The sequence below is a fragment of the Mastigoproctus giganteus genome, chromosome 11 (assembly GCF_048544385.1).
Source record: "Mastigoproctus giganteus isolate SK-2022 chromosome 11, ASM4854438v1, whole genome shotgun sequence".
Taxonomy (NCBI): domain Eukaryota; kingdom Metazoa; phylum Arthropoda; class Arachnida; order Uropygi; family Thelyphonidae; genus Mastigoproctus; species Mastigoproctus giganteus.
In genome coordinates this window covers 118,605,343-118,618,416 of record NC_143585.1, presented here as the reverse complement: position 1 = coordinate 118,618,416, position 13,074 = coordinate 118,605,343, and the positions used below count along the sequence as shown (strand labels likewise).

Genomic DNA, 13,074 nt, shown 5'->3' with positions numbered 1-13,074 from the left:
CTGGGTTGGTTGCAGATGTCCTGCAATAATTTCAGCAACAAAATGTCTACAACTCAGTATATACTCATCAAAGGCTGTGTGGCTACGATGATATTATGCCTGGAATCCTTCTCATGCACAGAAATACTATTTAACATACACACTCATGCTGGCTACTTGCAACCCATTCACAAGCCACTACTGGCAAGCTGAGATATAATGTCCACTTCTATTTGCTGTGATGGTAGGATATAGTGAGTCCCAAATTTTTCAAACAGATAAGCCATACAAAAATTTCTTACCTGATGCATACCATACTCTGTTACTGTAGAGGAGAAAAGTGGATACTGGGGAATTGGAATCATCACACCTGGTGGTTTGTTACTTGTAGAATAGTTAAGTAGATATAAGACTGACTGAAACAGTAAGAAAAAGGCATTTAATTTCTCTGAAATTCTTTTTAAATGCTAAAAAATAAATTAACAAAATGCAGAAGTTTAAAATTATCAGAGGAAAAAACCACATAAAAATAAATTGCATAACCAAACATGAAACTGTCAATAAACTAAAGAATGTGCCATTGATAGTAACATTAACTTATAGAACAAAAAACTTTTCATAGTAGGGCTGCCCGAGAGTTACCTCATCTACCCATGTGTATTATGTCCATAAATTGCGTGTTCTCTGATTGGTTTGCCCATTTTGTTGAACAAAAAATCCAAGTTTCTGGGTAGAGGATCCTTGCTATCCTTGCCTGAGACTAACTAATTCAGATATGGAATGAAAAAAGCCCACTAACAGGATTTGAACCCGGACCTTTTCCATCTATTGTGTGGAGGATGGTAATTATAACCATGTGCTACCTGCAGAGACAGTAAATCCGGACAGGAAACAATCTGACATGGTTGCTTGTTCTTTATATTTAATCCATGTGCCCATTCTTTGATCTTTTAGCCAGTGATTCATATCCAGCCTTTGCAAGCCTAAAATAGTATTACAGACCAACCTGCTATTATATATGCTTCTTTAATCACTCAATAACTACCCCATATTTCACATTTTTCTCTAATAAACTAGTCAGTTCTATATTTGCCCACTTTGACATCCTTCTTGTGCTAAATTTTCTCAATGGTAAATGTAATCATATGTGCATTTGTAGCATCCATGATGGAAGATTTAAAGTTATTACCATACTTTACCTGTATTCGCCCTCCAAATATATCTTCCCAATTGAGAGAGTCCATATTACATTTTAGACAGTTGTAGCCCACTTCTGGCCTCGGCCCATTATGTGATTTTCTGGCACAACAAGTAAACGGATATTTATTTAACAGCCAAGATGCTACTAGTCATCATCCACCATTGCACTCTGTGATCCTCGCAGTCTGTGGATTCCTGTACTGTCAATTCTATGGGTTGTGAGTGATATTCACATCCAGAATGTTCTTGCCCATAGTACTTCTCAACAATCATCTAGTTGATTTAAAAATTTTGATCAACATTGTGAGATTCCTTTCTTTGGTCCAGCTGGCTTGGACCATTTCTGCTTATGCTGTGTGGCCCCTTCGCCTAGCAGGAAATTTCCTAGCCTTCTTGGTTAGAGGTAATACTTGCTGACCAAGAAGCTTCCCTTGTGTGGAATCTCCATTGGATCACTGTCCATGGCTGTCCCCCTTCTATCTTCCTTCCACTGCTGATGCTGGCTGTTTCACCAGTGTGGGATTCCCAGACCTCTTCAGATGGAGCTATTCTTTGGAGATTCTTCTCTCTTCCATACAGTTCTCTCCATTGTTATATTATTTTTTTTAATTTGTTTTTTTTAGGAGCATTAGCAACTAAGGCCATATTGCTCCGGGAATATGCAGTAGTCATTTCCTGACCTTTCCACATCCTCCGTATTTGGTGGTGACGGGCTCGAACCCCGGTCTAATCAAGAAGTGTGCTATGCACTGCTGCTCCTTCCCACCTGGCTACGGAGTTACCCAATTCTCTCCAATGGATCACTATATTAACTGGATGCTCTCAGGAGTAGGATTACTGATGACATCAAGAACCTGCTTCGTGTGGGATTCTTCTCCTAGTGGCATCTTCACATTGCCTACTAGCTTTTGTACTTTCTGCCTTTTCCCCACACAACTGTATCCATCCCTACCCTTCTTTAGGGTTCCCCCTACTATAGATTTTTATTCTATTTTTGCCTTGGGATGTCTTATATCCCTTCTTTACATTCCCTTTTAACCCAACACTCTATGTCAAACCCTACTTTCTTTTGTCTAGGCAAGAGCAGCCCAGCCAGTGTTTTGTTGTGATATTGCCGGTGTATTAAACACTTGTCCTCCAAAGTCCTAGGGTGATAAAAATACGTGGTTGGTTCACTTGTAGCAGGAATGAGAACTAGCCAGCAGATCTCCTGGTGACTGCTGCTGGATAGTTGCTAAGGGGCAGTCATACAGCACTACACTGTACCCAAACCCTACATAAAACTCATGACTGGCTTAGCAATGTCATGCTTCTTCACAGTGGCATTTGGCACGTTTATGGGAAATGCCTGGCACCAGCCAAACAAGTAAAATTATATCTCTATATCCTTGTATCCTAATGTGAATATCCTTCCCAGTTGCTCAAATTAATAAGGGACAGATTAAAGCCTTCCATAACAAGAGGCACACTTTCGCCTAAGTTGCTCTTATGCCTCTAAACATCAACATCAACCAATCAATCCATAACAAGACACTCACACTTATTCATATTTTTAAGCAAATCATAAAATAATTTTTTATAGCCATAAGCTTTAAATTTTGTGGCAATGATAATGAAATCCTAGTTCAACCAATGCTACATATATTTTACAAAACTGACCTCTTGCTGTTTGGTTTATTATGGATAAGATATGGAAAAATAAAAAAATTTAATACTAAAAACTTACCTCATGAAAGTGCACCTTTGCATGGTGAATTGTCATTCCACTTAAAAGTTAAGACATTTATAAGAAGTTTTTTTTTCTTCTTTCAATGTTTTATTTAACTTTTAGTGGAACAACAGTCCATACGAAGGTGTAGATTTATAGGGAATGTAAGTTCTTATTATAGTACTTAGTTTCTACTTTCTCATATTTTTGCATTAAGCCAACGGGATAAGGATCAGTTTGTATGTATTGTAACGTGTATATATATGGAAGGTTGGCTGAATTAGGAATTTGATTATAAAAATGAAATAATAATTATTAAATTACTGTCCAAAACTCTTATGGCTTTTACATAAAACTAGAGGGTCTTATAGTAATAACTGATTTAGATAACAACAATTAGCCATGTTTTTTTTAAAAAATTATCAATTTAGTTATTCTCAGGCTTCACTTTAACTCTGTTTGGCACTTATGAGGAATTGGCACCCATGGCCAGGACCATACTTGCAAAACCCTACTTAAACCTCTGGGTCAGTTGTTACCTCAGAAAATGCACATCCTCACAATAATGCCTCTAGCTTATCCTTTTAACACAGGAAAATAACAAGATTCTGATAGTTTAGGAAGAAATGGTTACCTGCCTGTTGAGGTGTTAACAGCAGAACTTAATGAGTGGATGGGCCAGTAAGGTGTGTTTGCTTTTCCATTGTTTGGAAATGAAGAAGCAAAATGGTGACTTTCAATTGCTAAATCTTGAGTAATGAAACACTTAATTTCATATTAATCATTAATTTCAAGGTTTTTTTTTGCATTCTCTGAATATATATAATTAGTTAACAGCAATTAGAACTGTTTTTACAGAAAAAATTCACTGAAAAAATACACACAAATATAAAATAAAATTTATTTTATTTTATATTTGTGTGTATTTTTTTTTTATTAACTTTTCTATGATAAAGTACTATTGTTCATTTTTTTCAGAATATTTGGGATATGAACTCAATAGCAGTAGCCTGTTGTATTGTAATGACATTTCTAAGATTAGCTTAAAAATTTATTTAAATGCTTAAAAATATGAAATTATTTAAAGATCAGATCTGTCTACAAATGTAACAGTTGTCTTCACTTTGATTTAATTACATTTCCTTGAAGTGTAATCAAATGCTGTATAGCAAGAGTGAAAACAAAACAGCTGAAGATCTCACCCTAACAGCATCTGTAGCACCACTTGAGAGAAAGATGTCTTGGTAGTTGGAAGGTACACCGTCCCTTTCCTCAATGAAGCATGCAACCTGCCTTCGGATTACTTCCATTCCAGCACTATCGCTATATGCACCTGGAAATAAACTATATATTAAGCTAAACTAGGACAGTAATATTGGAGAAAGATCATATACTGTAAGATAAATTTCAGACAGTCAGAGGAAATGGTTATCCAGAGAAACAAGAAAATCACAATACACATCAGTATGATGATTACTTTTGAAGGGAAATTAAATGCTACAATTACTTGATAAAATTCCATCGAAAGTACAAAATTAACATGTCAGGATTAATTAACAAATACAAATGTTGGCCAGTGCCATTTGAACAGTTCCTTTAATGATCTTCTACTTCTTTAATCCATAGCAGCCACAAAAGAGATTCTAGCAACTAATTTGGATTTTGTTGCTTATATGTTTGAACATCACATAGATGTAAATAAATTGTTTTATTGAAATTTCAAAGTTGTGTTGACTTTTGGTTCATTCTATATATTAGGAACTAGTAGAATAACAATAATGTAATAAGTGGGGAGGGGGGAGAGATGTAAAGAACTAACAGTGTCAGTTAAGAGCACTTCTAATGCAGTACGACAGATGCTGTCATTACATGTTTTGGAAAAAAAATAGGAGTTTAATAGCCTACCTAAGTGGCATTCATATTAAAGGGCAGGATCAGAGAGCTAGGTTGGAATTTCTTTGGGTTAGTTTGTCTAATAAGAGAGTGTGAATGAGCCAAAAGTGCTAAGTGTAAATGTTTTGAATTATTTTGACTAGAATCTGATCTCATCAAAAGATATTCTCTCATCCTATAAAGACAAATCCTTTCAAAAGAGTGAACTGAACAAAAACTGGCCATGAATCCAATACTCCAAGCACAGAAACTGGACCTTACTTATTGTAAAGAAACACAATTTAAACCATGAAACTAGTGTAATGTACTAATGCAACAGTTAAGGGTATAAGTGGCAAGGTGCAATTCTGCTGCCTGAGTACCAATAAAACCTGAATAAAATGAAATCATAAAATTAGAGAAGAAACCAAAGTGACATGATCTCATACACAAAAAAGGAAAAGTGCCACATCCATGATACATAAACTAAAACAGGGAACCCATAAAGTCTACTTCTTCAGGGAAACAATAGCCTTTGAATTCCAAAGGATCATATTTTACTGGCTGACTGCTATTCTCCAAAGCAACAACAGATGTTAAATGATCTGGGTACAGAGAATAAAAATAAGGAAAAATTAATTTAGAAACATAAATGTAACATATGTCACGGCCACTATCCTCAAAGGTTAAAATTGAACATACAGTTCCCTCAAAAAGGTAGTTCTTTACACTAGCTTCGCCTTAATAATGATTAAATTTACAAGAGTCTTTAAAACAATCACATTCTATCTTTGTAAGTTAGGATCCTGATTGTTTCGGAACAAGTGAACTATACTCTAAAGCAGTTAAAGAAATTCCTCTAACCAGTTTTTATTCAGGATACCTGTTAATTGTGAAAAAAATATATAATTAAATAAAGCTCTAATAGAACATTGCCATATTGGGTAAAGGTTAGTCAAGGTTGTTTTTTGGATGCCATGTCTGTAAACTCTACATACCATATGGTGAGTTGTGTGTTTGAGAACCAAAGCACAGCATTATCACTATGAAAAAACCACTCAAAATCTAATAAAATTTCTTTCTATGTTGAAGAGGAATTGACCTCAAGCTTTTTCCAAATAGTGTGGAACAACAGGGTACAGGGCAGACTGGCCATAAGACATACCTTGCTTAGCACATGTACAACGATGGTGATTTCACATGACAATGCTTCCTTGGATGTTTTGAGAAGTTTTTCAGAGTTTTGCCGTGTGTCCCAGTTTTGGAATTTCAAAACGCAATAACCTTATTTTTAATTTTCATATAAAGACAAACATGGTTATTAGAGTTAGAACTAATGGCATATGATGCAAGAAAGCAAACTTATAACACATCAGCCAAAAAAAAAAAAAAAAACTACTCTCATCTCCTGTCCATCCCCCTCTAACAATTTGTTTAGTTCTTCCTTGAATTTAGCCAAACTAAAACTACCATTTCCACATTAAGAGGTGAAAGTTTGTTCCAACAATCAACCACAGGTGAAAGTTTGTTCCCACAATCAACCACTGTTGACTGAGGGCAAACTTCTGCACATCTATGTTGTAATCATCCTTCCTCAATTTGAATTATGTCCCTTCATGTGTGTAGTTTGAACAAGAGAAAGAATACCATTAGCATTAAGCTTGCTCAATCCATTCAAAGCCTTAAACACCTCAATCAGATCACCTCGCAGGCACCTAGTCTCCAGATGCTGAAATTTGAAGAATAGAAGCCTTTCTTGGTAAGACCATCCTTTCATTCCCTTCTCCAATCTCTCTGCCCTTCTCTGCATCCATTCCAGTAGATCTACATCCTTCCTAAAATGAGGCCTCCAAACCTGTATGCAGTACACAAGATGTAGCCAAATTATTGCCTTGCAGAATGGGATACACACTTCCTTATAAATAAAATAAAAATAAATTGCAGCCATTATCAACCCACTGCAGGATGGAAGCCTCCTCAACAATTCATGCTGAGGGAAATGGACCATAATCTGCCACGCTGGTCTAGTGCGGGTTGGCAGAGCAACCGTATTTAGCGGTCAGGAACTTGAACCCTGGTCTACTCAAAGAGCGTGTGCCACTGCACTCCCGCTCCTGACCACTCGGCTATGGAGCCCTTATATCTGGTAGCAAAGTAAGTATTAGTATTAATATTAGCCAAACAGTGCAAGAAAGTCGCAGGGTTTTGCTGCACTGGCAAAAAAAAAAAAAATAAAAAAAATAAGAAATGTAGATAAAAAATACAAATTATGCATTTCCCTCCTTACATAGGTAACTATCTAGTTGACCCTTGAATTTCTTCAAAACTATCAGCCTCAAATACATGTGGAGGCAATCTGTTCAATTAAACCTTCATTCATTTTACTAACTCCTCTCAGAGCCTTATAAACCTCAATCAGGTTTCCTCTCCGGTGCTGGATTGCCAAGCTCTGTAGCCCATATAACCACATAATCAGGGTCTTTCCTTACATGGTCGCTCTTTTGCCAATCTCGGCATGCAAGTTGACCATCTCTGGCCCTTTCAATTTTTTTTTTTTTCAGATGAGGTCTCCATCCTTGGACACAGTATTCCAAATGCAGTCTTACAATTGCCTTATACAATGGGATTATTACCTATGGGCTCGTGGGTTATGGGCTAATGTTCAATAAATCAGCAGGACATGAGTTTTCCTGGCTGCCTGTTTACATAGCTCAGAAAACTTCATATCTGCCTGTATCATAACTCCCAGATTCCTTTCTTCCTCTACTGCTTTTAATTCAACCTTACCAAGTGTATAATTTATTTTGATGTTGCTATTCCCCAAGTGCATTTTGCTGCATTAAAACATAGCTGCCACTTTTCTGATCATTCTTGAATGCCTGTTCAAGTAATTTATGAAAATAAGAAACAACAATGGCCCAAGAACTGATCCTTAGGGGACTCCACTTCTGACTTTACACCAATCTGAAGAATATCCATTAATCAAAACCCACTCTCTGCCTTCTACTTTGCAGCCAATCTGCAATCCATCTTAGATAAGTTGGAACTTATACAGTAAAATTTCAAGAGAGACTGAGTCAAATGCTTTCCTAAAATCAAAATAAACTACATTGAAATTGTGTTCTACATCCAGCTCATGACTGTGTCAAAATAGCTTACTAATGTAGTTAAACATATTTTCTCTTAACAAAACCATGTTGTGTGTCCTTCAGAATGCCATTTCTTTTTAAATGTCCCTGGATTGCTCTCTTAATCATTATTTCAGAGATTTTCTTTACTGCTGACATCAGGCTACCAATCTATAGTTACTGACTTCACTCTTATAACTGCCTTTATGCATTGGTGATACACTGGCACTTCTCCAATTGAAGGGAATCCTGCCAGTGGCGTAGCTACCATGTAGGCAGGCAAGGCAATTGACAAGTTGACAAGGAAACAAATGTAAATTTGACCTAGCAAATTGACAGGTCTAAACCAAATGCAAATATATAGATTAGCATTAAATACTAAATCATAGCAAATGGAATTAACATAAATAAATCAAATACAATCAAATAATTAATCCAAACTAAATTACATGAAACATTAAAATGAAGAATCAGCGATAGTCATGAACATTCAACTACAGGGAAAAGCATGGGTCAGAAGGAACATACAATCAGTGGGGGGGAAGAAAATGTAATGAACCGTGTTAATGTCTCTGGATTGCTCTCTTAATCATTATTTCAGAGATTTTCTTTACTGCTGACATCAGGCTACCAGTCTATAGTTACTGACTTCACTCTTATAACTGCCTTTATGCATTGGTGCATAAAGGCAGTGTATGCCTTTATGCATTCTTATCAAAAGTAACTTTGCTATAAATACAAATATGGTGGTTATGTTTCTAAGATTATTAAGGAAAAAGAAACACAAACTACCATAATTAGGGTTACACTTGGCAAGTTGCGATTTTGCTCCTGGGTCACAAGAGCACCCTGCCAAGTATAATTTTAATTCTAGTATTAATTTGCCGCATTTGTTTTTTGGTAATTACTGTTTTTTTCCTACTTTTAATTGGTTCATGACCTGAGAAACTTCATTACTATTTATGTTTTAATTGAAAATTTAAAAGCACCACTGATTAAATACATCTGTTTAGAGCACAAAACTGTTTTCAGTCCCCTGCAGAATGCATGGGACTGAAAGCAGTTTTGTGAAGTTGTGTCTTCATAGTTAGCACACAGATGTTATAATCGCCATCCTCCCCACACTACGTGGAAGAGATCCGAGTTTGAATCCCATCAATAATGCAAGAAATTTTTATGGGCCTTTTTTCAACATGGCTGAATTAGTTGGTCTCAATTTATGGTTTTAATTCTCCCAGAAACTCAGGTTTTTTTGTCCAGTCAACAGAAAATTGACCACAGAACACATGCAATTTTACAGAGATAATATATATATGGTGCAATATGTCTAAATTGCTGATGTATCTAAAAGTCTACAACAACCAACCAGCTTACTGAAGTTGGAATGTAAAATTCTTATTTCCATCATTAATGCACATTAAGAATCTGCATATAAAAAAAAAACCACTTAGTTGTAGTGATCATTAAGCTATTGTTGTGAAATTTACTTAAAGATATACCTACTGCCAAAGGTAAATGGAAGGGATTTTGTTTTCATAAAAGTGACTACAATAATCTTAGTTTTTAAATTCTTTCCAGTGGGACCAACTGATGACACCACCGACTGCAAACTAAATGGGAAGCATTCAGTGAAACAACCATAGAAGCTAGCAATCTTTTCATACCAACAAAGAGATACTGTTAAAAGTTCAGACTTAACTGGAAGTCTGCAATCATGTCACAAAGGGAGTTAAGCAAGCTAAGGCAGATTGGGCGAGTCTCTTGCTAAGAATGCAAAGAAAAGTAGAAACAAATACGAGAGAGAGAGGTGAACCACATTGTTCCATTAGATATCAATGGCATAACTTATGATGATCCTGTTCAGGCTGCTGACAAACTGAATAAAAATTTTTCATCTACAGTGATGTATGAGAAAGTTTTTATGGACTGGGATACCAGAGGAATATTAAATTATAACTGTCAACTAAATTAGTTGTTGTTTCACATCTCTATCACAAATGTTTTTTGTGATAACCAAGAGGAAAGTTGAACATAAATTATTAAAGATAAAGTAAAGAAATCATTGATGGAATCTATCCAATTGATGAAATCTATCCAATTATATGAAAAGTTTGACATAAGCACTGGGAAAGCAAAACTGAGAGTAGGAGTGTGTTATAGGCTTAATGACTCTGATGAGTATAATAAACAGCTGTACAGAGAAATAGATTTGGCCAGTAAATCAGATTGTCTTATATTAGGGGATTTTAACTTCCCAGATACTGACTGGAACTTTTGAGTTGGTCACTTGCACACTAGCAAGGCTTTTGTGGATTTATTGAACGATTGTTTTCTATGGCAGCAAGTTCGGGAGGCAACCAGAGGGAGTAATACTCTTGATCTGATTATCAGTAGTGATTCTTCATGCATTAAGAATCTGCATATAAAGAAACCACTAGGTGGCAGTGATCAAAGTGTGCTGATGTGGGATTTACTCAAAGAGGTAACTACTTTACCATCAGGGGTAAAGGGAAGGGTTTTTGCTTTCGTAAAGGTGACTACAGTGGTCTGAGATAGTTGTAAATTCTGTACAGTGGGATTAACTGATGATGTTACCAACAGCAAATTCTAAATGGGAAGCATTCAAAGAATTAATCTTGGAAGCTACTAGGCTTTTCACATCAACTAAGAAATATTGTTCAAGGTTTAGGCCTAAATGGATGTTAGATAAACTAATGAGACATGTGGCAGAGAACAAAAATGCATGGGAAATATATAAATTAACAGGTGACACAGAAGCCTATAGTAGATATAAGCTGCTCTGTAATCAAGTCACAAAGGAGATTAAGGCAGGCAAAGGCAGATTACAAGAAATATTTGGCAGAGGATGCAAAGAAAAAAAACAAAGAATTCTTTACTTATGTAAACTCTAGAAGGAAGGGGATGAATCAGATTGGTTCAATTGATACCAATAGTTCAACTGTTGATGATCCTTCTCAGGTAGCTAACAAACTGCATGTATTGTGCATCTAAATTTACACATCAGGAGTTATATAGGGAGAGGAATGCCCGAGGTGTATTAAACTCTGGCAGTAAGCTACATGATTTTGTAATAGCTGAGAGCAAAGTGGAGCAAAAATTGCAGCAGCTAAACATAAGATTGACACCTGGGATGGATGGGATCTATCCAGTTATATTAAAGGAGGCAGCAAAGGAAGTAAGCAAACCCTTAGCCATAATTATGAGAGCTTCCTTGGACTCAGGGAAGGTACCCATGGACTGGAGATGTGAAAATGTGACCCCCAATTCACAAAGGAGGATCAAACGGTGACATAAGTAATTACAGACCTGTCAGTTTAACTTCTGTTCCGGGGAAATTAATGGAGGCACTGGTTAAAGAACCACTGCAGGATCATCTAGACAAGGCTTCAGTTATAGTTCGGACACAGCAAGGGTTTGTTAAGGGGAAGTCTTGTCTGACGAATTTGATTGGATGCTATGATGCGATCACAAAGGAACTGGATGCAAAAAAAAATATTTTGATATCATATACTTAGATCTTAGGAAAGCTTTTGATACCGTTGCACATGGAGGACTACTGTACAAATTGGAGCAGTGTGGCATTAAGGGCAAATTGCTGCTATGGATAAAGGGATGGGTGAATGGGAGAAGACAGTGTGGTAATTAACGGATACTGCTCTCTGTGGACTAATGTTATTAATGGGGTCCCTCATGGTTCTGTGGTGCCTCCGTAGCCAGGTGGGAAGGAGCAACAGTGCGTAGCACACGCTTCTTGATTAGACCGGGGTTCGAGCCCATCACCACCAAATACGGAGGATGTGGAAAGGTCAGGGAATGACCACTGCATATTCCCGGAGCAATATGGCCTTAGTTGCTAATGCTCCTAAAAACCAAGCAACAACAACACACAGGGTTCTGTGTTGTTGTTTTCTGTATTTATCAATGATATTGATGAAGATATATCAGGCTTAATGTCCAAGTTTCCAAATGATACGAAGGTTGGTAGGTTTGAAAATAATGACAGTATGCTACTGCAAGAGGATCTAGAAAAGTTGAGCAAATGAGCTGAGAGGTGGCAACTGAAGTTTATCATTGACAAATGAAAAATACTGCATATGGGTAGCAGTAACCCCAGAGAAATGTACCAACTGGGTGGGTTACACTCAGGGTAGTGGATAAAGAAAGCGACCTCAGGGTAATTTTGCAATCATATGAAGTTTTCTGAGCAGTGCAGACAGGCTGCCAGAGTAGGTCATGGTGTCTTGTCAATGATATACAGGAATTTTGCGAGCAAGGATAAGGAGGTGATTATCTCCTTGTATAAGGCAATGGTCAGGCCACACCTTGAGTACTGCATATAAGTCTGGAGGCCTCATTTTAGGAAAGATGTAGAGCTGATGGGACGAGCACAGAGAGGGACACCAAGATTGGTGAGTGGAACAAACGGTTGCTCTTACCAAGAATGGTTTAAGTTCTGCAAATTGTAGTGTCTGTCGACTAGGCACCTGCAAGGTGATCTGATTGAGGTGTATAAGGCCTTGAATGGTTTTAGCAAGCTCAATGGTGATGGGATTCTTCCTCTTGCCCAGCAGATTAATTGCCTGAGGGGACATAAATTCAAACAGAGGAAAGACAGTTGTAGAACAGATGTGCAGAAATTTGCCTTTAGCCAGCAGGTGGTTGATTATTGGAACAAACTTCCATCTGTCGTTGTAGGAGCTGACAGCTTAAATAAATTCAAGGCAGAACTAGACAAACATTTGGAGCGAGTGGATGGGTGAAATAAAAAGGTTTTTTTTTTTTTTGACTGATGCTACATAAGCTTGCTTTCTTACATCATATACCTTCCCTTGTTATTACCTTGTTATACCTTCCCTGATTATTCCCTTGTATAAGGCATTGGTCAGGCCACACCTTGAGTACTGTATACAGGTCTGGAGGCTTCATTTCAAGAAGGATGTAGAGCTGCTGGAACGAGTACAGAGAAGGGCAACAAGATTAGTGAATGGAACAAAGGGTTACTCTTACGAAGAAAGGCTTAAGTTTTGCAAATTACAGAGTCTGGAGACTAGGCATCGGCGAGGTGATCTGATAGAGGTGTATAAGGCTTTGAATGGCTTGAGCATGCTCAATGCCAATGGGATTCTTCCTCTTGCTCAGAATAATCACCTGAGAGGGCACAAATTC

At 37.1% G+C, this 13,074-nt stretch overlaps 1 protein-coding gene across 3 annotated transcripts in view; it reads right to left on the bottom strand.

Moving 5' to 3' along the window:
- LOC150078379 (alanine aminotransferase 2-like) overlaps positions 1-13,074 on the bottom strand; it is a 107,204-nt gene that overhangs the window by 63,703 nt on the left and 30,427 nt on the right. For 2 of the 3 annotated variants that reach the window (XM_090385398.1, XM_090385397.1), the window contains exons 4-5: positions 4,090-4,220; positions 282-395 (exon numbers count right to left, since the gene is read on the bottom strand). In XM_090385398.1, the coding sequence (XP_090241524.1) occupies positions 282-395; positions 4,090-4,220 (245 nt within the window). The remainder of the gene's footprint in view (positions 1-281; positions 396-4,089; positions 4,221-13,074) is intronic. The other variant, XM_090385399.1, reaches the window with a different exon arrangement.